This window comes from Scyliorhinus torazame, chromosome 17 (assembly GCF_047496885.1).
Source record: "Scyliorhinus torazame isolate Kashiwa2021f chromosome 17, sScyTor2.1, whole genome shotgun sequence".
Taxonomy (NCBI): Eukaryota; Metazoa; Chordata; class Chondrichthyes; order Carcharhiniformes; family Scyliorhinidae; genus Scyliorhinus; species Scyliorhinus torazame.
In genome coordinates this window covers 187,920,548-187,947,977 of record NC_092723.1, presented here as the reverse complement: position 1 = coordinate 187,947,977, position 27,430 = coordinate 187,920,548, and the positions used below count along the sequence as shown (strand labels likewise).

The window sequence follows — 27,430 nt, the reverse complement described above, 5'->3', positions numbered from 1 at the left end:
AGTGGTGACAGATTCACACAGCGAGTGGTTAGGATCCGGAATGTTCTGTCTGAGAGTGAGAGAGACAGATTCACACAGCGAGTGGTTAGGATCCGGAATGTTCTGTCTGAGAGAGAGAGAGACAGATTCACACAGCGAGTGGTTAGGATCTGGATTGGATTGGATTGGATTTGTTTATTGTCACGTGTACCGAGGTACAGTGAAAAGTATTTTTCTGCGAGCAGCTCAACAGATCATTAAGTACATGGGAAGAAAAGGGAATAAAAGAAAATACTTAATAGGGCAACACAACATCTACAATGTCGGGGCAGCATGGTAGCATTGTGGATAGCACAATTGCTTCACAGTTCCAGGATCCCAGGTTCGATTCCGGCTTGGGTCACTGTCTGTGCGGAGTCTGCACATCCTCCCCGTGTGTGCGTGGGTTTCCTCCGGGTGCTCCGGTTTCCTCCCACAGTCCAAAGATGTGCAGGTTAGGTGGATTGGCCATGATAAATTGCCCTTAGTGTTGGGTGGGGTTACTGGGTTATGGGGATAGGGTGGGATAGGTCTATGGGTAGGGTGCTCTTTCCAAGAGCCAGTGCAGACTCGATGGGCCGAAGGGCCTCCTTCTGCACTGTAAATTCTATGTAAAAAATGTAACTACATAAGCACCGGCATCGGATGAAGCATATAGGGTGTAGTGTTCATGAGGTCAGTCCATAAGAGGGTCATTTAGGAGTCTGGTGACAGTGGGGAAGAAGCTGTTTTTGAGTCTGTTCGTGCGTGTTCTCAGACTTCTGTATCTCCGGCCCGATGGAAGAAGTTGGAAGAGTGAGTAAGCCGGGTGGGAGGGATCTTTGATTATGCTGCCCGCTTTCCCCAGGCAGCGGGTGGTGTAGGTTGAGTCAATGGGTGGGAGGCAGGTTTGTGTGATGGACTGGGCGGTGTTCACGACTCTCTGAAGTTTCTTGCGGTCCTGGGCCGAGCAGTTGCCATACCAGGCTGTGATGCAGCCCGATAGGATGCTTTCTGTGGTGCACCTGTAAAAGTTGGTAAGGGTTAATGTGGACATGCCGAATTTCCTTAGTTTCCTGAGGAAGTATAGGCGCTGTTGTGCTTTCTTGGTGGTAGCGTCGACGTGGGTGGACCAGGACAGATTTTTGGAGATGTGCATCCCTAGGAATTTGAAACTGCTAACCATCTCCACCTCGGCCCCGTTGATGCTGACAGGGGTGTGTACAGTACTTTGCTTCCTGAAGTCAATGACCAGCTCTTTAATTTTCTGACATTGAGGGAGATTGTTGTCGCTACACCACTCCACTAGGTTCTCTATCTCCCACCTGTATTCGGACTCGTCGTTATTCGAGATCCGGCCCACTATGGTCGTATCGTCAGCAAACTTGTAGATGGAGTTGGAACCAAGTTTTGCCACGCAGTCGTGTGTGTAAAGGGAGTAGAATAGGGGGCCGAGTACGCAGCCTTGCGGGGCGCCGGTGTTGAGGACTATTGTGGAGGAGGTGTTGTTGTTCATTCTTACTGATTGTGGTCTGTTGGTCAGAAAATCGAGGATCCAGTTGTAGAGTGGGGAGCCAAGTCCTAGGTTTTGGAGCTTTGATATGAGCTTGGCTGGGATTATGGTGTTGAAGGCGGAGCTGTAGTCAATAAATAGGAGTCTAATGTAGGAGTCCTTGTTTTCGAGATGCTCTAGGGATGAGTGTAGGGCCAGGGAAATGGCGTCTGATTATCATCATAGAATTTACAGTGCAGAAGGAGGCCATTTGGCCCATCGAGTCTGCACTGGCTCTTGGAAAGAGCACCCTACCCAAGATCAACACCTCCGCCCTATCCCTATAACCTAGTAACCTCACCCAACACTAAGGGCAATTTTGGTCATTAAGGGCAATTTATCATGGCCAATCCAACCTGCACATCTTTGGACTGTGGGAGGAAACCGGAGCACCCGGAGGAAACCCACGCACACACGGGGAGGATGTGCAGACTCCGCACAGACTGCGACCCAAGCCAGAATCGAACCTGGGACCCTGGAACTGTCAAGCAATTGTGCTACCACAATGCTACCGTGCTGCCCTGATGTGGACCGGTTGCAGTGGATTAAGGCGTTCTGGGAGTATGGAGGTGATGCGCTTCATGATCAACCTCTCGAAGCACTTCATTACGACTGAAGTCAGGGCCACTGGACGGTAGTCATTGAGGCAGGTTGCCTGGTTCTTCTTTGGTACCGGTATGATGGTGGTCTTCTTGAAGCAGGTGGGGACCTCGGAGTGGAGTAGGGACAGGTTACAGATGTCTGCGAATATCTCTGCCAGCTGGTCCGCGCAGGCTCTGAGTGCACGGCCAGGGATCCCGTCCGGGCCCGTCGCCTTCCGAGAGTTCACTTTCAGGAAGGCCAATCTGACTTCAGAAGCTGTGATGGTGGGTATGGGTGAATTATGGGCTGCTGGGGCACTCGACGGCGGATTGTTGGTTACCTGCTCGAACCGAGCATAGAATGCATTGAGTTCATCGGGGAGGGGTGCGCTGCTGCCAGGGATACTGTTCGGCTTCGCTTTGTAGCCCGTTATGTTGTTTAGTCCTTGCCACAACCGCCGAGAGTCTGTCTGTGACTCTAGCTTGGTTTGATATTCTCTCTTGGCATTCCGGATGGCTTTGCGGAGGTCGTACCTGGATTTCTTGTATAGGTCAGGGTCGTCTGACGTGAATGCCTCAGATCTGTCCTTCAGTAGGGAGTCAATCTCGCGATTGAGCCATGGTTTCCGGTTGGGGAACGCACGTACTGCTTTCTTTGGCACGCAGTCGTCCACACATTTGCTGATGAAGTCTGTGACGGTGTTGGCACACTCATTTAAATTGGTCGCTGAGTTCTTAAATATGGATCAATCCACTGTCTCTAAGCAGTCACGTAAGAGCTCTTCTGTCTCCTCGGACCAGCACTGCACGACCTTCTTAGCTGGATTCTCCCGCTTGAGTTTCTGCTTGTATGCCGGGAGAAGGAGCACCGTCTTATGGTCTGATTTCCCAAAGTGCGGCCGGGGATGGAACGGTAGGCGCCCTTGATTTTTGAGTAGCAGTGGTCAAGAGTGTTGTCACCCTTGGTGGGACAGGAGATGTGCTGGTGGAATTTTGGCAGTACACCCTTGAGGTTGGCCTTGTTGAAGTCTCCGGCCACGATGGACAAGGCCTCCGGGTGTTCGGTTTCGTAGTTGTTTATAACTGTGTATAGTTCGTCCAGCGCCTTCCTCACTTCTGCCTGGGGTGGGATGTAGACCGCTGTGATAATGGCTGAAGTGAACTCCTGTGGAAGATAGTATGGGCGGCACTTCACAGTCAGGTATTCCAGGTCTGGGAGCAGTAGGTCGCCACATCCAAGCACCAGGAGGAGTTGATGAGGCACACCCCTCCACCCTTCGCTTTGCCTGATGACACGGTGCAGTCCGCCCGGTGAATTGAGAAGCCTTCAGGTTGTATGTCACAGTCCGGTGAGGCGGGGGTGAGCCATGTCTGTGAAACAGAGCACACAGCAGTCTCTTACTTCCCTCTGAGAGGTAAGTCTGGCGTTAAGTTCATCCAGCTTGTTTACGATCGCTTGGGCGGTTGCCAGGAGTATGCTGGGGAGAGGGGTCTTGAAACCGCGTTGCTTCAATCTAACCTGCAGACCGCCGCGTTTCCCTCGCTTCCTCGGTCGGCGGCTGCTGCTGGATGATCTGGGGTCCGATGGGAGATGTCAGCTCTTGTGGAAGGTAGGTGGTTGCGTCTGGCGGGGACCAGGGCGCTGGCGGGGACCAGGGTGCCGTTTGCGTATCTAGGGTCGCGTCTGGCAGGGTCCGGGCGCTGGTTGAGGTAGAGGGGTTGCTAGGGGGGCATGTTTGCGATCTGGATGGGTCCCGGCATTCTGTGGGCGCGGGAATACCTTGCAGCGCGTTTGGGTCCTCGCGCGGGGTCTCCGCCGTTTCGGGGGTCCTGGGTTGTGGGTAGGAGCTTCCTGAGGCAGTTTGGGCTGGGTCCCGTGGTCTGTTCCCTCCCTGGGCGCTCCTGGGGTCGGATCTTGAAGTAGGCCCGGTTGGGGCTCCACATGGATTTTTCTTTCTTCCATCAACAGGTTGGGCGGGTCTCTCCGGATCGGGTCGCTGGGCGGGTCTCTCGGGGTCGCGTTGGGCCGGCTCTTGCCGTCGGGTCGGGAGCTCCGGGGATTGGGCAAGGTGATCCGGGGCTGGCGTCGGTAGTTAGGCCAGGTTTGGAGCTCCGAGGTCCGGGTCGGCTCCAAATCGAGGTCGGGGCTTCACTTCCGGTTTGGGCTTGATCTCCTTCCAGGTCGGTCGGGTCGGGTCAAAAGGTCTCCAAGGGCCTCGGAGGATGTTCAAGCCTGCAAGAGAAGATAAAAGAGAGAGGTTAGTAATAATGTTAGTATTAGAATTAATTTTTAAAAGATTAGAACGAGTATAAGTTAAGTAAAAAGTGGATCTGTTTGGGAGAGCTCGCAGAGAGTCGCCTCGCTCTGGCGCCATCTTGAGATCTGGAATGTTCTGTCTGAGAGAGACAGATTCACACAGCGAGTGGTTAGGATCCGGAATGTTCTGTCTGAGAGTGAGAGAGACAGATTCACACAGCGAGTGGTCAGGATCCGGAATGTTCTGTCTGAGAGTGAGAGAGACAGATTCACACAGCGAGTGGTTAAGATCCGGAATGTTCTATCTGTGAGTGTGGTGGAGGCAGATTCACACAGCGAGTGGTTAGGATCTGGAATGTTCTGTCTGTGAGTGTGGTGGAGACAGATTCGCACAGCGGGTAGTTGGGGTCTGGAATGTACTGTCTGTGAGTGTGGTGGAGACAGATTCACACAGCGAGTGGTTAGGATCTGGAATGTACTGTCTGTGAGTGTGGTGGAGACAGATTCACACAGCGAGTGGTTAGGATCTGGAATGTACTGTCTGTCAGTGTGGTGGAGACAGATTCACACAGCGAGTGGTTAGCATCCGGAATGTTCTGTCTGAGAGTGTGGTGGAGACAGATTCACACAGCGAGAGGTTAGGATCTGGAATGTTCTGTCTGAGTGTGTGGGGGAGGCAGGTTCAAACAAAAAATCCAAAAGAGAATTTGACTGTTTTATCTGAAACAGAAAAATGTGCGGGGTTACGGGGAGAAGTTGGAAGATTGGCTCATTCAGAGAGCAGGGCAGACAATGTCCTCCTGCTCTATAATAATTCTGAGATTCAGGGTTGACTATTGCACTACTTCCCTGGTGAGTCTCTCATCCTCCATAAATTTCAGCTCTATGCTGTTTGGATCCTGACTCCTATCATGTCCTGTTTGCCCAACACTCCCATGCCCACTGACGTAGCTCTAATCCAGTCAAACCCGGGACTCTGGTGCCATGAGGCAGCAGTGCTAACAGCTGTGCTACTGTGCCACTCCCATGCCCACTGACGTAGCTCTTATTCAGTAAAACTCACACCCGGGCTGGGATCGAACCCGGGACTCTGGTGTTGTGAGGCAGCAGTGCTAACAACTGTGCCATCGTGCCACCCCCATGCCCACTTACATAGCTCTTATACAGTAAAACCCACATTTCAAACCTTCCTGTTCAAATCCCACTTATGACTTTTCTGCTGATGGGGAAACCCTGTCTGTAACCACCTCCAGCACTGCAACCCTCCAGGAACTCTTCCTCTGATCCTGGTATCTGTGCATCCCTGATTTCCTTCACTCTTCTGGAATCCCCTCCGTTAAGATGGTCTGTAATATGTACTCTAACCAAGCTCTCGGTCAGCTGTGTCACACTCTGTCTGATAAAACCTGTGAGAAGCTCGGGACATATGTTAAAGCTGCTGTATACGGCCAAATAGTTGTTGGTTCCATGATGTAACAAAGTAGTTCTTTTTTAAACTATCAAAATTCTTTTTTCCCCCAGAAGGGTTTCAGATTCTGGTAACATAAATCATGACTTGAGTCAGCTGATTTCAAACATTGGAACTGGTGACTGCTGATACAGCGTTTACTGTGGATGATTTGATTAGATTTTTGTTTGAATTGGTATTTCCACAGCTTGCAATAAGTAATGGATGATGTAGCCCACTGATCCATCGCAGTAATACAAACTGCTGAGGTCATAAACAGCAGGAGCGTGAGGCAATGTGTTCCTGCCAAGTGATATTCCACAGTGTTACTCTGCATAATATATAACCCACGTCAAACTTCCATAAACTAACAGGGAAATCTGATTTTGTATAATGTGATTAGGACTAAAATGATACAGAATGCAGTAGGCTATATAAACATTCAGTACTTTTTAACGCGTCACTGAATTTATACGTTTGTATCTCCAGGAGGAGCCTTAATTAATGACTTGTCTTCAGTTAGTTTTAATCCATCACAACGTGTTCTGTAAATGGACAATGCTCAGTCAGCAAAGCTGTTCCCTAATTCTGTCAGTCTCTCTTCAAAGGTTTCTATAATTTACTATTTGACGCAGGTTTTCTCGTGGCTGGGTTTAGCTGTTGTAAATCGAGATTTGAACAATCCTGACCGTGAAGCTTTGAAAGCTAGCTAAGGCCTGTCTGCTTCACAGTATTGTCTGATGTTTGTACCATACAATCAACAATTGTGATGATTACTCAAAACATCAAATATTTAATATATTTTTCACATTACAGCATAGTTTTGATGGGATGAGCTAGTGTTTTTGGATGGGTTATCTGTACTTTAATACTAACTGGGAATATTACTGTATCCCATTGCCCACTGCTTTTGTAACAAACAATGTAAAAATGATAATGACCTCTTGATTTTGCAGGCTTCAGAAACTGCCCAACTGGAAGAGCATTTGGAGGGTTGGGGGGAGGTGATGCTTGCTGCAGATCGTATCTTGCGTTGGGAGAAACCCTGGTTTCCTGCTATAATGATGCTTGTGGTGTCCGTGGTATTTTTGTAAGTATTAAAGAACAAGTTGATTTTACTTAGCACCTCTAACCACCCCAAAGATGGGTGCAGTCAGGCAGAAATGGACACTTGAGATATTGGCAGAGGTGACCAAACGTTGGGTCAGAAAGGTGAATTTTAAGAAAGGCCTTGAGAGAGATGAGAGTCAAAGGGGATTCAAGTGTGGTTCATAGATTTCTGATGGCACAGCTCCCAATCATTGGCAGGAAGGACTGAGAAGTCACTAGTTTGCAAAATGTTTGGCCATTCTGTCGAAGTAAAACTTCTCCTATTGTAGTGTCCTGCATGTTAACAGTGGAATCCTATTCATTAGCCTATTGGAATTAGTCCCAGCATAAACCTTACAGCAAGACTATGCAAACCTACTCAATGACAATTTTAAAAAATAAACTTAGAGTACCCAATTCTTTTTTCTCTTCCAATTAAGGGGCAATTTAGCGTGGCCAGTTCACCTAACCTGCACATCTTTGGGTTGTGGGGGTGAGATCCACGCAGACACAGGGAGAACGTGCAAACTCCACACGGATAGTGACCCGGGGCCGGGATCGAACCTGGGACCTCAGCACCATGAGGCAGCAGTGCTAACCACTGCACCACAGTGCTGCCCTCCACCCAATGAGCAAAGCTAATGAAAAACAGCATATGAACCCAAAGTGTTTATTAGTCTCTGTTGTGTGAAGTATGCTACAGTCGGGTTCGAATTTTCATTTTAAATTTAAGCTTAAATGTACTTTGGCAATTACCCTGATTTTAAATAGAAACGGAGGGGATTGCCTTTTGGCCACTTTTAGTCTTGTTGGATTTGGTTATTGATGAGGAATTTATAAAAAATAAGTAACATCTACAGTTGTCAGAATGAGCTCTCACGAAGGTGCCTTTGATCGGTGAAAACGGGTTGTATGTCAACTGCAGTTTGCCACACTTCCTTCAGGGCTCAAGCACGCTGATTGAACCATCAAATTATCTGTGTTGTGATTCTGTAGATAGTCGTCTCTTCATCTGACTATTGCAGGGTAAAATTAGATGGTGTGAAATTTGTTGACATGTTTGTGATAACAGAGTTCTCTGCTAAGTTTCTTAGCTGTGTCCATGATGTGTGTTGATAGCAGCAGATGTCTGCGGTTAGTAACCAGCTTTAACAGGGTAACATTAGAACACACCGCTCAGAATTAGCAGCTTCCTCTCCATGGAAAGGATGGGAAAAATCTCTCGGAAGAAGACAGCAGTTGTTTTACCCCTTAAACCTCTTTAATTATGATAGTTATGAAGTTAAATCCTATACAAGTGAATAATCCTGGAAAATAAAGGCACATTAACAACACCTGTTTTCATGAATGTGTAATGGGGACTGAGATACAGTGTGAATCTTTAGAATCTGCTGCTCAATTTATACCACTGCTGTTTGCTTTGCATGGAGGGCAACCTGCTCCAAAACACACTATTTTTAAGAACTTGCTAGACTTGCACATTGATTTTCAAATAAACTCTCGGCAGAAAGTTAGGGCTGGTGATTCAAAGTGCAAGAAGCTGTTTCACCAGCTAAGTGTTACTGCAATGCCAATGAAGCTGGCTCGCAAATGAGAATTGAGTGAGTGCAAGGGGTATTCCACTGAGTTACTCGGTGGTGATGACAGTTCCACTATCTCAGGTGTAATCAAAAATACGCTGCACCGTGTAAAAACTTATTATGAAGCTTTAAAATCTAGTTTTTGAATTTATGCTTCTGTATATGTAACATCTGGCAATTAATAACATTTAAAGTGCTGTGATTTATGTAGGCAAACATGGGCCAGTCATTCTGTGCTAACGTGGAAATAAATGAGAAAAGATTTGTGGCCAATTTGGAAAAACCTGGGAGGTTCTTCCCCACAGCAATCAAATAAGACTTCGGGAGATCATAATGTCACAACAACAGAAACGTTCGAAGGACTGTAGCGAATGTTTGCACATTGTGTTACTTAATGTAATTTTTTTGGTTAACGTTGGTTTCTTTCTCGGATTCACTTTAAACACCTGTCACCCGGCACGGGGAGAATGTAACCTGCCATTGTAAATGCGCATCGAAATTCTGAGTGTTGATCGAAACATCAAGTACCAGCGATAAATTCTTCAGCACGGCATGCTGCTGGTAACTGAATTATCACATCATCCACGACACACCATCACCCCCCCCCCACCAGATTGAATTAGAAGATATGAAATAAACATTTTTCGCTTAATTGCTTAAATGTGGTTTTCTTCCACAGGCTAATCTACTGGTTGGACCCTTCAGTACTGACTGGGGTTTCTTGTGCCATTATGATGATCTGTTTGGCAGATTATCTTGTTCCAACTATTGCTTCCAAGATGTTCGGATCCAACAAATGGTGAGAAGTTTGTTTAAAACCTCGAAGCAAATTGTGATGCTTCACTTAGTCTGAATTCCAACATCCTCCCATTGTGCTAAATTTGTAAGAAGTTCTATTTATTTACAGGGTTAAACTCTGGTGTTGGCGTGGCAACCTCTTTCTCGCCTGTGGGGCCAAATTTGAATTCAGTCCAGAGTGATGGCAACTCACGGTCTTGAGATGAACTTGTATGCTGGGGAAAGTGCCACAGGCTGCCGTGCTTCAGGGCAGCACCCAAGTTGCCATTCTCCAGAATCACAGTCCAACCTGATACTGTCTGTCCTCACTAAATGGCCGTGTGCATTTTCCAGCACGGTTATTGGACATCAGTATTGAGTGGGAACTGGAGCTAACTTTTTTAAAGTTTTATCAGAAAACTGGGAAATCTGTAACCAATGGTTCTGGTATAAATATATTTTGTTTAGAATGTTCTAAACTTTGGGTGGTTTAGAAAAGAGAGAAATGTTACTTGGGCGGCACGGTGCAGTGGTTATCACAGCTGCCTCAGTGCCAGGGACCAGGGTTCAATTCCAGCTTCGGGTGACTACGTGGAGTTTGCACTTTCTCCCCATGTATGCCTGGGTTTCCTGTGGGTGCTCCGGTTTCATCCCACCATCCAAAGATATCAGGGTAGGTGTATTGGTCATGCTAAATTGCCCTTTAGTGTCCAGGGTATGCGCACGGTATGTGGGCTAGGGTGGGGAGTTGGTCTAGGTAGGGTGCTCTTTCAGAGGGCTGGTGCAGAATCGATGGGCCGAATGGCCTCCTTCTGCACTGTGGGGATGCTGTTCTTTATTGCCAACACTACGTTCCAAGTCCAAGGATGCTGAGATGGTTTGTACTATCTCTACTAACCTCCTGCCCAGGATTAGTTCAATCAGCACAGACTAAGAATTGGAATTTTTGGCTTGCTAATCAATATGGTTCATTTATGATGTGGTAACGTTTATAATTGTGGGCAGGAAATGCTACGGCTGTGATTTTACTAATTGATGTATCTTAACCCTAATATCCCAAGTGGTGTTTGAGAAACCTGAATTTTGAAATTACTAGATAAAAGGAGGGGGTATTCTTTCATAGACTGTTAATACAGCATGTGGATATTTACCAAGCCTTTTGTAATGGCATTTGGAACCAAAGTATTTATCTATACTGGATTACGCCATAGAACTGACATTATCTATCTGTTTGCTGTATCGAGACTGCTTTTTGTTTTAGAAAGCACCTAAACTTGGGAGGTACCCCATGTAACTGTCTAACTGGTTTTTAAAGGACAAAATTGTACCCGCCTCTACCACTGCCTCTGGCAGCTCGTTCCAGGTGCTCACCACCCTCTGTGTGAAGAAATTTCTCCTCTGGTCTCTTTTGTATCCCTCTCCTCTCATTTAAACCTATGAACTCTAGTTCTAGACTCCTCTATCTTTGGGGAAAGATGTCGACATGTTAACATGGATGTTGCCAGGTTAATTTGTGTAGTCCTGAAATATTTAGTTACCTTGCTTGGATCAACAGGACCACAGAACAGCAGCAACGCTTCCATGAAATCTGCAGTAACTTGGTGAAGACGCAACGCAGGATTGTGGGCTGGTGGCGACGCCTTTTTGCTCTGAAGGAGGAGAAACCCAAAATGGTGCGTATCAATCCTGTGGCGAATTAATTGGCTAAAAAAGCTGCTTGCTTCGATGTTTTGCATGCGTGTGATCATTTTCTGTTAAAGGAGGGATAAGGTGCTTTACATTGTAAATCACCAATCTGTTTCCAGTGAATTTCTGAGTTTACCCATTAAAATGGTTTGTTTCACTGATGCTCAACGAGACTCTTTTCCACATATTTATGAATAAAATTATATTTTGTGGAGGAAGCTTGAATTCAGTTATCAGTGACTAAGATTCAAACTGGTACAAATTACATTGTGGCATCTACAAAAAACCCTCCTGCTAAAACAGTTAAATAGTCCTAGATGTTTACAGCAGGGAAACAGGCCGTTCGGCCCAGCTTGTCCATGCCGCCCAGTTTCTATCACTAAGCTAGTCCCACTTGCCCACATCCCTCTATACCCACTCTGCCCATGTAACTGTCTAACTGCTAACTGTCTAACTGGTTTTTAAAGGACAAAATTGTACCCACCTCTATCACTGCCTCTGGCAGCTCATTCCAAACACTCACCACCCTCTGTGTGAAGAAATTTCTCCTCTGGTCTCTTTTGTATCCCTCTCCTCTCATTTAAACCAGTGCCCTCTAGTTCTAGACTCCTCTATCTTTGGGGAAAGATGTCGACTATCTACCTTATCGATGCTCCTCATTATTTTATTTCATAGTATTTACAGTGCAGAAGGAGGCCATTCGGCCCGTCGAGTCTGCACCGGCTCTTGGAAAGAGCACCCTACCCAAGGTCAATACTTCCACCCTATCCCCATAACCCAGCAACCCCACCCAACACTAAGGGCAATTTATCATGGCCAATCCACCTAACCTGCACATCTTTGGACGGTGGGAGGAAACCGGAGCACCCGGAGGAAACCCATGCACACACGGGGAGGATGTGCAGACTCCGCACAGACAGTGACCCAAGCGGGAATCGAACCTGGGACCCTGGAGTTGTGAAGCAATTGTGCTATCCACAATGCTACCGTGCTGCCCATATAGACCTCTAGAAGATCACCCCTAAGCCTCCTACGCTCCAGGGAAAAAGTCCCAGTCTATCCAGCCTCTCCTTATAACTCAGACCATCAAGTCCTGGGAGCATCCTCGTAAAACATTTCTGCACTCTTTCTAGTTTAACAATATCCTTCCTATAATAGGATGACCAGAACTGAACACAGTATTCTATGTGTGGTCTTACCAATGTCTTGTACAACTCCAAGACGTCCCAACTCCTGTATTCAATATTCTGACCAATAAAACCGAGCATGCTGAATGCCTTCTTCACCACCCTGGCCACCTGCGACTCCACCTTCAAGGAGCTATCAACCTGTACTCCTAAATTTCTTTGTTCTGTAACTCTCCTCGACTCCCTACCCTCCCTCCCAGTCCTTAATTGCACATCTTTTGACTTGAGCCTGTGCTTTTTTTCCAATGAGAGGTACGTTGCCATACTTGGTCTCACTTCAGGAAGTTAGCAGAAACAGAATAAAGCGTGGCTTAACGTACTGTAGCGCAGTGTCTTTCAAACTTTTTATCCCGGGACACCCTTTTGCCAGCTGGCTAACCTTTGTGTCACTCCAAGTTCGCTTATCTTTAATGCGACTGGTGAGCCTGCTTGGTCCTCAAAATCTCACTCCAATCTCGCTGGCAGAGAGGGCAATCCATATATCAGGTGCAGAGTTCAGTTGGTTCCTTTGTGTCTTCATCTTTGTGAGGATGGACAATCGAATATCACGTGTAGGGCATAGCAACAAAATGCTTGTTTTACTCCACTGGATTCTCCTTGGAGATGCTACTCTAGAATGCTGACAACCTCATGGACGTGGCTGCATAGTGGTTAGCACTGCTGCCTCAGCTCCAGGGACCCGGGTTCAATTCCGACCTTGGGTCACTGTATCTGCATGGGTTTCCTCCAGGTGTTCTGGTTTCCTCCCACAATCCAAAGATGTGCAGGTTAGGTGATTGGTCATGCTAAATTGCCCCTTAGTGTCCATAAGACCATAAGACATAGGAGCAGAATTAGGCCACTCGGCCCATCGAGTCTGCTCCTCCATTCAATCATGGCTGATATTTCCTCATCCCCATTCTCCTGCCTTCTCCCCATAACCCCTGAACCCCTTATTAATCAAAAACCTATCTATCTTTGTCTTAAAGACACTCGGTGATTTGGCCTCCACAGCCTTCTGCGGCAAAGAGTTCCACAGATTCACCACCTTCTGGCTGAAGAAATTCCTCCTCATCTCTGTTTTAAAGGATCGTCCCTTTAGTCTGAGATTGTGTCCCCTGGTTCTAGTTTTTCCGACAAGTGGAAACATCCTCTCCACGTCCACTCTATCCAGGCCTCGCAGTATCTTGTAAGTTTCAATAAGATCCCCCCTCATCCTTCTAAACTCCAACGAGTACAGACCCAGAGTCCTCAAACGTTCCTCATACGACAAGTTCTTCATTCCAGGGGTGTGCAGGTTAAGTTAAGGGGTTATTAAGATAGAACGGGGATGTGGGCTTGGGTAGAGTGCTCTTTCGGAGGGCCGGTGCAGACCCGATGGGCTGAATGGTGGCCTCTTGCACTGTAGGGATTCTATTGTGGCGTGGTTTCAATGTGTTGTCACAGGTTAGGTACAGCAACTCTGTCTCCTCATTTGGAGCCATGATGTGGAGATGCTGGCGTCGGACTGAGGTGAGCACAGTAAGAAGCCTTACAACAAGAAGTCTTTAACCTGGTGTTGTAAGACTTCTTGCTGTCCTCATTTGGAATCATTGGTTAAGTTAACCACTGACTCTGGGGTCTCAAACACAAAGGGATCTTCCACCCAAGCCTTTTTCAAAATCTGAAACTTCTCTGGAAAGTAGCGACAAACCAGATGCAACTGAATAAGGCTTGCTAGTCTGTTAGCAACACTGCTGTCTTTAATGTGTCGTAGCAGTGTGGGGAGCATGTTGGTAGTTTTGGCTTTTTACTCGCGCTTGCCAAACTTTCAGTGACTTTTGGAAAACATCTATTTCTACACAATCCCAAAAGCAATCATCCTTCCCTTGCAGAATTGAAAAGATGTCTGCAAGGTAAGATATAGTTAGCATCCAACTTTCGACACCAAACAAATCAGCAGAGGGGACAGTTTCTCAAGGAGGAAATGCGGATTTCATATCTCAGTTTCTAAACTCTGCCAAACACCCGATCCCTTGATAGCCAATGTACCTCTGTGTGGAATAGTAAATGTGTGTGCTCAGCCCCCATATCGGAACACACAACCTCAAAAAGCTTGGCATTGAGTGCGCTGCATTTAATGAACTTCTCAACTTCCACAATTCCTTTTATCACCCCGCTGTTTTTCCCATCATGATGGCTGCTCCATCGCTAGTGATTCCTCTGCAATGAACCCAGTTGAGTCCACATTTTCCAACCGCATAACTATTCAATTATTCAAAAATCTCTGCGCCAGTCGTGTGGGCTGGTAAAATCAGGCAGCACAGCAAATCCTCAACAAATTCATTTTGCCAAACATGCCTAACGTAAACTAGTATGGTTACGCAATTCTAAGCATCTGCACTTTCTTTCAGTTGTATTGAGAACTCCTGTACTGACTTTAAACGAGAAATAAGCTGGACTTTAAATTCTCAGCAATATCACACATTCGGCAAGCCACTGTTATCACTAAATGAGATGCATTTCAGTTTTTCAGCTGACCCCTCTAGGACTGTACGAGCCATGTCTAATGCTGCAGGGAGAATTAATCTCTCTGCTATAGTGTGAGGCCTTTTCTCTTTAAGAAACGGTAAGCTACCATGTAAGAGGCTAATTGTGCTTTGTCATCCGATGATAAATTTCTGCTAAGGACTTCAGCTGATTGGTTGAAGCTTCAGCCAGACGGTCTGCACCTGGGCAGGACTGGAACCGATGTTCTGGGGGGGGGGAGTTTGCTAGAGCTGTTGGGGAGGGTTTAAACTAATGTGGCAGGGGGATGGGAACCAATGCAGGAAGTCGGAAGGTAGTAAAACGGGGACAGAATCAAAAGGCAGTAAGGGGGAAAGTGTAAGGCAGAGAAGCCATAGTCAAAAATCAAAAAGGGCGACAGTACAAGGTACAGTGACTGAGGGGAGCTCAGTGAATAGGCCCAGTAATACTAAAAGGAATAAAACGGGAAGTAAAAATATAAATGGTAAGCAATGCGGCAGGTTGTTACATGAAGATATGGGTTCAACGACAAGGAAAATTAGGAGAAAAGTTAGGAGGAAATATAACTTAGGAGAGGTTACTGATCGAGGTGCTAAGATTCAAAACAGAGGTATAAAAGCCAACATAAGTGTACTTTATCTGAATGCTCGTAGTATTCGGAATAAGGTAAATGAATTGATGGCGCAAATCATCCATGGCCATTACTGAAATATGGTTAAAGGATGGTCACGACTAGGAGTTAAATATCCAAGGGTATCAAACTATTCGGAAGGACAGAGTGGATGGTAAGGGAGGTGGTGTAACTCTGTTATTTAAGGATGACATCCGGGCAATAGTAAGGGATGACATCGGTGCTATTGAGGATAAGGTTGAATCCATTTGGGTGAAAATCAGGAATAGTAAGGCAAAACAGTTATTGATAGGAGTAATCTACAGGCCACCAAATAGTAACATTATGGTGGGGCAGGCAATAAACAAAGAAATAACTGATGCATGTAGAAATGGTACAGCAGTTATCATGGGGGATTTTAATCTACATGTCGATTGGTTTAACCAGGTCGGTCAAGGCAGCCTTGAGGAGGAGTTGATAGAATGTATCCGCGATAGTTTCCTAGAACAGTATGTAATGGAACCTATGAGGGAACAAGCGGTCCTCGATCTGGTCCTGTGTAACGAGACAGGATTGATTAATGATCTCACAGTAGGGATCCTCTCGGAAGGAGCGATCACAATATGGTGGAATTTAAAATACAGATGGAGGGTGAGAAGGTAAAATCAAACACTAGTGTTTTGTGCTTAAACAAAGGAGATTACAATGGGATGAGAGAAGCGCTAGCTAAGGTAGACTGGGAGCAAAGACTTTATGGTGAAACAGTTGAGGAACAGTGGAGAACCTTCCAAGCGATTTTTCACAGTGCTCAGCAAAGGTTTATACCAACAAAAAGGAAGGACAGTAGAAAGAGAGAAAATCGGATATCTAAGGAAATAAGGGAGAGTATCAAATTGAAGAAAAAAGCATACAAAATGGCAAAGTTTAGTGGGAGACTAGAGGACTGGGAAATCTTTAGGGGGCAACAGAAAGCTACTAAAAAAGCTATAAAGAAAAGTAAAATAGATTATGAGAGTAAACTTGCTCAGAATATAAAAACAGATAGTAAAAGTTTCTACAAATATATAAAACAAAAAAGAGTGGCTAAGGTAAATATTGGTCCTTGAGAGAATGAGAAGAGAGATTTAATAATGGGAGATGAGGAAATGGATGAGGAACTGAACAGGTTTTTTGGGTCGGTCTTCACAGTGGAAGACACAAATAACATGCCAGTGACTGATGGAAATGAGGCTATGACAGGTGAGGACCTTGAGATGATTGTTATCACTAAGGAGGTGGTGATGGGCAAGCTAATGGGGCTAAAGGAAGACAAGACTCCTGGCCCTGATGGAATGCATCCCAGAGTGCTAAAAGAGATGGCTAGGGAAATTGCAAGTGCACGCGTGATAATTTCCCAAAATTCACTAGACTCTGGGGTGGTCCCGGCAGATTGGAAATTGGCAAACATGACACTATTTAAAAAAGGAGGTAGGCAGAAAGCGGGTAATTATAGGCCAGTGAGCTTAACGTCGGTAGTAGGGAAAATGCTGGAATCTATCATCAAGGAAGAAATAGCGAGGTATCTGGATGGAAATTGTCCCATTGGGCAGACGCAGCATGGGTTCATAAAGGGCAGGTCGTGCCTAACTAATTTAGTGGAGTTTTTTGAGGACATTACCAGTGCGGTAGATAACGAGGAGCCAATGGATGTGGTATATCTGGATTTCCAGAAAGCCTTTGACAAGGTGCCACACAATAGGTTGCTGCACAAGATAAAGATGCATGGCATTAAGGGGAAAGTGGTAGCATGGATAGAGGATTGGTTAATTAATAGAAAGCAAAGATTTGGGATTAATGGGTGTTTCTCTGGTTGGCAATCAGTAGTTAGTGGTGTCCCTCAGAGATCAGTGTTGGGCCCACAATTGTTCACAATTTACATAGATGATTTGGAGTTGGGGACCAAGGGCAATGTGTCCCAAGCTTGCAGATGACACTAAGATGAGTGGTAAAGCAAAAAGTGCAGAGGATACCGGAAGCCTGCAGAGGGATTTGGATAGGCTAAGTAAATGGGCTAGGGTCTGGCAGATGGAATACAATGTTGACAAATGTGAGGTTATCCATTTTGGTAGGAATAACTGCAAAAGAGATTATTATTTAAATGATAAAATATTAAAATATGCTGCTGTGCAGAGAGACCTGGGTGTGCTAGTGCATGAGTCGCAAAAAGTTGGTTTACAGGTGCAACAGGTGATTAAGAAGGCAAATAGAATTTTGTCCTTCATTGCTAGCGAGATGGAGTTTAAGACTAGGCAGGGATCAGTTCTGGGTCCTCTGCTGTTTGTGATTTTCATTAATGACTTGGATGAGGGAGTTGAAGGGTGGGTCAGTAAATTTGCAGACGATACGAAGATTGGTGGAGTTGTGGATAGTAAGGAGGGCTGTTGTCGGCTGCAAAGAGACCTAGATAGGATGCAGAGCTGGGCTGAGAAGTGGCAGATGGAGTTTAACCCTAAAAAGTGTGAGGTTGTCCATTTTGGAAGGACAACTATGAATGCGGAATACAGGGTTAACGGTAGAGTTCTTGGCAATGTGGAGGAGCAGAGAGATCTTGGGGTCTATGTTCATACAACTTTGAAAGTTGCCACTCAAGTGGATAGAGCTGTGAAGAAGGCCTATGGTGTGCTCGCATTCATTAACAGAGGGATTGAATTTAAGAGCCGTGAGGTGATGATGCAGCTGTACAAAACTTTGGTAAGGCCACATTTGGAGTACTGTGTACAGTTCTGGTCGCCTCATTTTAGGAAGGATGTGGAAGCTTTGGAAAAGGTGCAAAGAAGATTTACCAGGATGTTGCCTGGAATGGAGAGTAGGTCTTACGAGGAAAGGTTGAGGGTGCTAGGCCTTTTCTCATTAGAACGGAGAAGGATGAGGGGCGACTTGATAGAGGTTTATAAGATGCCCCTGGATTGTAGTTTTAGGGTAAGGGAGAATGAGAGTATAGAGGTCAGGAGCACAGATTTGACGTCGCAGGAGGGGGCCAGTGTTCAGGTAGGTGGTTTGAAGTGTGTCTACTTCAATGCCAGGAGTATACGAAACAAGGTAGGGGAACTGGCAGCATGGGTTGGTACCTGGGACTTCGATGTTGTGGCCATTTCGGAGACATGGATAGAGCAGGGACAGGAATGGATGTTGCAGGTTCCGGGGTTTAGGTGTTTTAGTAAGCTCAGAGAAGGAGGCAAAAGAGGGGGAGGTGTGGCGCTGCTAGTCAAGAGCAGTATTACGGTGGCGGAGAGGATGCTAGATGGGGACTCTTCTTCCGAGGTAGTATGGGCTGAAGTTAGAAACAGGAAAGGAGAGGTCACCCTGTTGGGAGTTTTTTATAGGCCTCCTAATAGTTCTAGGGATGTAGAGGAAAGGATGGCGAAGATGATTCTGGATATGAGCGAAAGTAACAGGGTAGTTATTATGGGAGACTTTAACTTTCCAAATATTGACTGGAAAAGATGTAGTTCGAGTACAATAGATGGGTCGGTTTTTGTACAGTGTGTGCAGGAGGGTTTCCTGAAACAATATGTTGACAGGCCAACAAGAGGCGAGGCCACGTTGGATTTGGTTTTGGGTAATGAACCAGGCCAGGTGTTGGATTTGGAGGTAGGAGAGCACTTTGGGGACAGTGACCACAATTCGGTGACGTTTACGTTAATGATGGAAAGGGATAAGTATACACCGCAGGGCAAGAGTTATAGCTGGGGGAAGGGCAATTATGATGCCATTAGACGTGACTTGGGGGGGATAAGGTGGAGAAGTAGGCTGCAAGTGTTGGGCACACTGGATAAGTGGGGCTTGTTCAAGGATCAGCTACTGCGTGTTCTTGATAAGTATGTACCGGTCAGACAGGGAGGAAGGCGTCGAGCGAGGGAACCGTGGTTTACCAAGGAAGTGGAATCTCTTGTTAAGAGGAAGAAGGAGGCCTATGTGAAGATGAAGTGTGAAGTTTCGGTTGGGGCGATGGATAGTTACAAGGTAGCGAGGAAGGATCTAAAGAGAGAGCTAAGACGAGCAAGGAGGGGATATGAGAAGTATTTGGCAGGAAGGATCAAGGAAAACCCAAAAGCTTTCTATAGGTATGTCAGGAATAAGCGAATGACTAGGGAAAGAGTAGGACCAGTCAAGGACAGGGATGGGAAATTGTGTGTGGAGTCTGAAGAGATAGGTGAGATACTAAATGAATATTTTTCGTCAGTATTCACTCAGGAAAAAGATAATGTTGTGGAGGAGAATGCTGAGCCCCAGGCTAATAGAATAGATGGCATTGAGGTACGTAGGGAAGAGGTGTTGGCAATTCTGGACAGGCTGAAAATAGATAAGTCCCCAGGACCTGATGGGATTTATCCTAGGATTCTCTGGGAGGCCAGGGAAGAGATTGCTGGACCTTTGGCTTTGATTTTTATGTCATCATTGGCTACAGGAATAGTGCCAGAGGACTGGAGGACAGCAAATGTGGTCCCTTTGTTCAAAAAGGGGAGCAGAGACAACCCCGGCAACTATAGACCGGTGAGCCTCACGTCTGTAGTGGGTAAAGTCTTGGAGGGGATTATAAGAGACAAGATTTATAATCATCTAGATAGGAATAATATGATCAGGGATAGTCAGCATGGCTTTGTGAAGGGTAGGTCATGCCTCACAAACCTTATTGAGTTCTTTGAGAAGGCGACTGAACAGGTAGACGAGGGTAGAGCAGTTGATGTGTATATGGATTTCAGCAAAGCGTTTGATAAGGTTCCCCACGGTAGGCTATTGCAAAAAATACAGAGGCTGCGGATTGAGGGTGATTTAGAGATGTGGATCAGAAATTGGCTAGCTGAAAGAAGACAGAGGGTGGTGGTTGATGGGAAATGTTCAGAATGGAGTACAGTCACAAGTGGAGTACCACAAGGATCTGTTCTGGGGCCGTTGCTGTTTGTCATTTTTATCAATGACCTAGAGGAAGGCGCAGAAGGGTGGGTGAGTAAATTTGCAGACGATACTAAAGTCGGTGGTGTTGTCGATAGTGTGGAAGGATGTAGCAGGTTACAGAGGGATATAGATAAGCTGCAGAGCTGGGCTGAGAGGTGGCAAATGGAGTTTAATGTAGAGAAGTGTGAGGTGATTCACTTTGGAAGGAATAACAGGAATGCGGAATATTTGGCTAATGGTAAAGTTCTTGAAAGTGTGGATGAGCAGAGGGATCTAGGTGTCCATGTACATAGATCCCTGAAAGTTGCCACCCAGGTTGATAGGGTTGTGAAGAAGGCCTATGGAGTGTTGGCCTTTATTGGTAGAGGGATTGAGTTCCGGTGTCGGGAGGTCATGTTGCAGCTGTACAGAACTCTGGTACGGCCGCATTTGGAGTATTGCGTACAGTTCTGGTCACCGCATTATAGGAAGGACGTGGAGGCTTTGGAGCGGGTGCAGAGGAGATTTACCAGGATGTTGCCTGGTATGGAGGGAAAATCTTATGAGGAAACGCTGATGGACTTGAGGTTGTTTTCGTTGGAGAGAAGGTTAAGGGGAGACTTAATAGAGGCATACAAAATGATCAGGGGGTTGGATAGGGTGGACAGTGAGAGCCTTCTCCCGCGGATGGATATGGCTGGCACGAGGGGACATAACTTTAAACTGAGGGGTAATAGATATAGGACAGAGGTCAGAGGTAGGTTCTTTACGCAAAGAGTAGTGAGGCCGTGGAATGCCCTACCTGCTACAGTAGTGAACTCGCCAACATTGAGGGCATTTAAAAGTTTATTGGATAAACATATGGATGATAATGGCATAGTGTAGGTTAGATGGCTTTTGTTTCGGTGCAACATCGTGGGCCGAAGGGCCTGTACTGCGCTGTATTGTTCTATGTTCTATGATCAGGGGAATAGATAGAGTAGACAGTCAGAGACTTTTTCCCCGGGTGGAACAAACCATTACAAGGGGACATAAATTTAAGGTGAAAGGTGGAAGATATAGGAGGGATATCAGAGGTAGGTTCTTTACCCAGAGAGTAGTGGGGGCATGGAATGCACTGCCTGTGGAAGTAGTTGAGTCGGAAACATTAGGGACCTTCAAGCAGCTATTGGATAGGTACATGGATTACGGTAAAATGATATAGTGTAGATTTATTTGTTCTTAAGGGCAGCACAGTAGCATTGTGGATAGCACAATTGCTTCACAGCTCCAGGGTCCCAGGTTCGATTCCGGCTTGGGTCACTGTCTGTGCGGAGTCTGCACGTCCTCCCCGTGTCTGCGTGGGTTTCCTCCGGATGCTCCGGTTTCCTCCCACAGTCCAAAGATGTGCAGGTTAGGTGAATTGGCCAATGATAAATTGCCCTTAATGTCCAAAATTGCCCTTGGTGTTGGCTGGAGGTGTTGAGTTTGGGTAGGGTGCTCTTTCCAAGAGCCGGTGCAGACTCAAAGGGCCGAATGGCCTCCTTCTGCACTGTAAATTCAATGATAATCTATGATTAATCTAGGACAAAGGTTCGGCACAACATCATGGGCCGAAGAGCCTGTTCTGTGCTGTATTTTCTATGTTCTATGTTATGCTGCAATTGTATAAGGTGTTAGTGAGGCCACAGCTGGAGTAGTGTGTTCAGTTTTGGTCTCCTTACTTGAGAAAGGACGTACTGGCACTGGAGCGTGTGCAGAGGAGATTCACTAGGTTAATCCCAGAGCTGAAGGGGTTGGATTACGAGGAGAGGTTGAGTAGACTGGGACTGTACTCGTTGGAATTTAGAAGGATGAGGGGGGATCTTATAGAAACATATAAAATTATTAAGGGAATTGATAGGATAGATGCGGGCAGGTTGTTTCCACTGGCTGGTGAAAGCAGAACTAGGGGGCATAGCCTCAAAATAAGGGGAAGTAGATTTAGGACTGAGTTTGGGAGGAACTTCTTCACCCAAAGGGTTGTGAATCTATGGAATTCCTTGCCCAGTGAAGCAGTTGAGGCTCCTTCATTAAATGTTTTTAAGATAGCGATAGTTTTGTGAAGAATAAAGGGATTAAGGGTTATGGTGTTCGAGCTGGAAAGTGGAGCTGAGTCCACAAAAGATCAGCCATGATCTCATTGAATGGCGGAGCAGGCTCGAGGGGCCAGATGGCCTACTCCTGCTCCTAGTTCTTATGTTCTTATGATGTTTTAAGTTCTCTTTGCATCCTGAAGTTTGTTCTCCAGCTCCCCATGCTTAGTTTTCAAATGTCTTTGCAGTTTTGAGGGTTTTAAACTCTCATTCGCCAGTACTTCCCTGCATAGAACACACATGGACTTTGCATCCAGATGTGCATTGGCACAATTAACAAAACCGTACCTCAAGAAATCATCTATACTGCTTTGTTCCCAAGTTAAGTCAAGTTTCTTATTTATAGACTGTCCATCAGAGACCTGAGTAAATGGAAGAAGCTTGCCTCTGTACAGGGCGTTTGGCATCAAGTGTACATTCAGGCCACGTGACCTCACTGCTGCCACTTGTGGTCAGAAGACTGCATGGCTGATAATACAGCCGTTCTCATTTTAAATACTGGCAGCAGCCGTTGTGCACTTCTTTTGGGATCAGGAACACCGCGACAGATTGCTCCACAACCCACTCGTAGGGTCGTGGCCTGCACTTTGAAAAACCCTGTGCTATAGTGATGCTCTGCCAATGCTTTTTCCCAAATACTTATCCGACTAACTAATACCATTGTCCAGGATCATTAATAATCAACTTGCCATTAGATTTCTATTTTTCTGCCTGTAAGACCATAAGACATAGGAGTGGAAGTAAAGCCATTCGGCCCATCGAGTCCACTCCACCATTCAATCATGGCTGATTTCAACTCCATTTACCCGCTCTCTCTCCATAGCCCTTAATTCCTCGAGAAATCAAGAATTTATCAACTTCTGTCTTAAAGACACTCAACGTCCCGGCCTCCACTGCCCTCTGTGGCAATGAATTCCACAGACCCACCACTCTCTGGCTGAAGAAATTTCTCCTCATCTCTGTTCTAACGTGACTCCCTTTTATTCTAAGGCTGTGCCCCCGGGTCCTAGTCTCCCCTGCTAATGGAAACAACTTCCCTACATCCACCCTATCTAAGCCATTCATTATCTTGTAAGTTTCTATTAGATCTCCCCTCAACCTCCTAAACTCCAATGAATATAATCCCAGGATCCTCAGACGTTCATCGTAAGCCAACAATTAAGGAACATAACCTGTTTCTATTATGGAATAATAACACCAGTCGTGTAATTAGTGGGAAGCTAATTTCAACATTCTTTGCTCTAGTATTTCATGACCGTGGTCAGCTTTCTCTCTGTGGTGGCTTGGATTGGACAACAAGTTCACAATCTCTTCCTCACCTACTTGATTGGTAAGTTAGCAAACCCGTTTACATTTTGTCTTTCATTACGTTTGGAAGGTCAGTGTGGGGATAAGTATGGGCCATGGGTTATATTGTTATGTTGGTGTACCTTGTGCATGTTTCCCATGTCTCAAGCAGGTTAAATTCTGCGATGTAGCATTGAACTCTTGAAGTGGATGTTGTGATACATTGGATTGGGCAGCCGCTGGACACTGGCTTAATTTAAACAATAATAAAAATCCTCTTTCTGATTCGGGGTCCTGTTGTGAAATTTGTCAGTGTGTGTGCCTGAAGGGTCACTCCCTTAACGAACCTTTCAAGGGTCTTACCTCCTCCAAGGTGAGACTCTGGTTAGTCATTTTTGGCTTAATGCCGTTAAGTGGAGAAGACTGATGGCTCTGGGTTGGGAGGCTTTCCTGACCATCTTTTAGCATTCGTTAAATAGTTCCTTTATTGTCATGTCCCGGAGCATAATACATTTGTCACTGATCTGCTCTGCCCACTTGTGCCTTGTGAAGGGAGATGGTTAAAATCTCTTATTAGAGAGGGTCTTTGCCTGGCCCTTGTGTGCAGCTTGCTGTCATTCGCCACTTGGCACAAACCTGAATATTGTCCAGATATTGCTGCATATGGACACCGACTGTATCAGAGGGGTTGCAAATAAGACGTAGGAGCAGACGTAGGCCACTCGGCCCATCGAGTCTTCTCTGCCATTCACTGAGATAATGGCTGATCTGATCTAATCCACAACACTTTTCCACCTTATCCCCATAATATTCCCTTTCTCTCTCTATACTGCTGAACGTGGTGCAATCATCAGGAATATCCCTGAAAAAGCAAACCAGTTTCTGCCTGCAGGTTCCTCCAGGAGTTGAGAGAGAGAGAGAGAGAGTGTCGGTGTGTGTGTGTGTCGGTGTCGGTGTCGGTGTGTGTCGGTGTGTGTCGGTGTGTGTGTGTGTCGGTGTGTGTGTGTGTCGGTGTGTGTGTGTGTCGGTGTGTGTGTGTGTCGGTGTGTGCGCGTGTCGGTGTGTGCGTGTCGGTGTGTGTCGGTGTGTGTGTGTGTGTGTCGGTGTGTGTGTGTGTGTGTCGGTGTGTGTGTGTGTGTGTCGGTGTGTGTGTGTGTGTGTCGGTGTGTGTGTGTGTGTCGGTGTGTGTGTGTGTGTCGGTGTGTGTGTGTGTGTCGGTGTGTGTGTGTGTGTGTCGGTGTGTGTGTGTGTCGGTGTGTGTGTGTGTCGGTGTGTGTGTGTGTGTGTGTGTGTCGGTGTGTGTGTGTGTGTCGGTGTGTGTGTGTGTCGGTGTGTGTCGGGGTGTGTGTGTGTGTGTGTCGGGGTGTGTGTGTGTGTGTGTCGGTGTGTGTGTGTGTCGGGGTGTGTGTGTCGGTGTGTGTGTGTCGGGGTGTGTGTCGGGGTGTGTGTGTGTGTCGGGGTGTGTGTCGGTGTGTGTGGGTGTGTGTCGGTGATTGTGTGGGTGGGTGTCGGTGATTGTGTGGGTGTGTGTCGGTGATTGTGTGGGTGTGTGTCGGTGATTGTGTGGGTGTGTGTCGGTGATTGTGTGGGTGTGTGTCGGTGATTGTGTGGGTGTGTCGGTGATTGTGTGGGTGGGTGTCGGTGATTGTGTGGGTGGGTGTCGGTGATTGTGTGGGTGGGTGTCGGTGATTGTGTGGGTGGGTGTCGGTGATTGTGTGGGTGGGTGTCGGTGATTGTGTGGGTGGGTGTCGGTGATTGTGTGGGTGGGTGTCGGTGATTGTGTGGGCGTGTGTCGGTGATTGTGTGGGCGTGTGTCGGTGATTGTGTGGGCGTGTCGGTGATTGTGTGGGCGTGTGTCGGTGATTGTGTGGGCGTGTGTCGGTGATTGTGTGGGCGTGTGTCGGTGATTGTGTGGGCGTGTGTCGGTGATTGTGTGGGCGTGTGTCGGTGATTGTGTGGGCGTGTGTCGGTGATTGTGTGGGCGTGTGTCGGTGATTGTGTGGGCGTGTCGGTGATTGTGTGGGGGGTGTCGGTGATTGTGTGGGGGTGTGTCGGTGATTGTGTGGGGGTGTGTCGGTGATTGTGAGGGGGTGTCGGTGATTGTGTGGGGGGGTGTCGGTGATTGTGTGGGGGTGTCGGTGATTGTGTGGGGGGGTGTCGGTGATTGTGTGGGGGGGTGTCGGTGATTGTGTGGGGGGGTGTCGGTGATTGTGCGGGGGGTGTCGGTGATTGTGCGGGGGGTGTCGATGATTGTGCGGGGGGGGTGTCGGTGATTGTGCGGGGGGGGGTGTCGGTGATTGTGCGGGGGGGTGTCGGTGATTGTGCGGGGGGTGTCGGTGATTGTGCGGGGGTGTGTCGGTGATTGTGCGGGGGGGGGTGTGTCGGTGATTGTGCGGGGGGGGGTGTGTCGGTGATTGTGCGGGGGGGTGTCGGTGATTGTGCGGGGGGGTGTCGGTGATTGTGCGGGGGGGGTGTCGGTGATTGTGCGGGGGGGGGTGTCGGTGATTGTGCGGGGGGGTGTCGGTGATTGTCCGGGGGGGGTGTCGGTGATTGTGCGGGGGGGGTGTCGGTGATTGTGCGGGGGGGGTGTCGGTGATTGTGCGGGGTTGTGTCGGTGATTGTGCGGGGGGGGGTGTCGGTGATTGTGCGGGGGGGGGTGTCGGTGATTGTGCGGGGGGGTGTCGGTGATTGTGTGTCTGTCTGTCTGCCTGTGCCGTGTGTATATCTGTTGTAACTTGATTGAAAACCTGATTACTGCTCACTTCCTCTTGTTATTTTTCACGTCCAACCACATTAATGTAACTTGTTGGATCCAATGATCATTTTTATCTGGATCTGTGCAGTTATTTGTTTCCTTCCCTTTCTTGGTATAATCAAATCTTTTGTTGTTTTCAGTGAGCTTCATACTCCTGCTGCCTGGTCTGAATCGACATCGACTCATCACAAAGTACGTGGGGATGGCCAAGCGAGAAATTAACAAACTACTGAAGCAAAAGGAGAAGAAAAATGAGTAACAGAAGTGGATTTGTCAGCGTTAAAAATGATCTGATCTCTGATGACCTTATTGGCAGTCTTGCTGAATCAAAAAAGTATAAAGCTCTTAGTATGCTCAGCTATAATGTGTGAATGTGAAGGTGAAGAGGAAGCCAAGTGTTTATATAGCAAACGGGCATGATATTTCATAATAATTAGGTTTTGTTTCTCATTTCAAGGCTGGTAATTTTTTCAGATCAGGAATTGCTATTTAGTTTTAAAGACCTGCTTTCAACTGATATTTTCCCCCATTGTCAATGTTCGTGATTTGTTTTGAAGTTTTTTTTAAGCCATAACTGCACTGGAAGTTTAATTAGAAATGATTCTGTTACATGGAATTATTGAAGTGCTTGATATCTGTGCAATCAGTCACCTGTGTTCCTGCTAGAGCATGAGTGGATACCAGCTGTCAGTATCAGAAACCGTATATCCATATGACTACTGTGTAATTGTATGTTTGAAGTCACATGTAAATAGGATTGTCTTTCACTCTATATAAATGTTTTTGTGTATATTTGTGGTGAATGTACATTTTAGTTGTGTTTAACTGTAATCTCTGGAGGGTTCTCACTAAATAAAGCACCAAGTAGGTGGCTTTCACATGGACTGAACGTAAATCAGCCGTAATTCATCCTTCATCCATCTCGTGTAAGCAGTGACCAAATGGTATTAAACATTGTGCAATCATCAGCGAGCATCTCCATTTCTGACCTAATGACAGAGGGAAGGTCATCAATGAAGATGTTTGGGCCGCAGACACTACGCTGTAATCAGTCTGCTTGGATCCTCTCATACGCTAACACATTCCTGTGCAAAGTCATGTCTTTAGCTA

General features: G+C 46.6%; 1 protein-coding gene across 1 annotated transcript in view; it reads left to right on the top strand.

Annotated features, from left to right (window-relative positions):
• The window catches only part of arl6ip1 (ARL6 interacting reticulophagy regulator 1), a 40,370-nt gene extending 13,260 nt beyond the window's left edge, over positions 1 to 27,110 (top strand). Inside the window, exons 2-6 of the mRNA XM_072481860.1 lie at positions 6,791 to 6,924; positions 9,183 to 9,302; positions 10,836 to 10,953; positions 23,524 to 23,608; positions 26,461 to 27,110. Of these exons, the coding sequence (XP_072337961.1) occupies positions 6,791 to 6,924; positions 9,183 to 9,302; positions 10,836 to 10,953; positions 23,524 to 23,608; positions 26,461 to 26,579 (576 nt within the window). The 3' untranslated portion in view covers positions 26,580 to 27,110. The remainder of the gene's footprint in view (positions 1 to 6,790; positions 6,925 to 9,182; positions 9,303 to 10,835; positions 10,954 to 23,523; positions 23,609 to 26,460) is intronic.
• Positions 27,111 to 27,430: the final 320 nt, after the last annotated feature.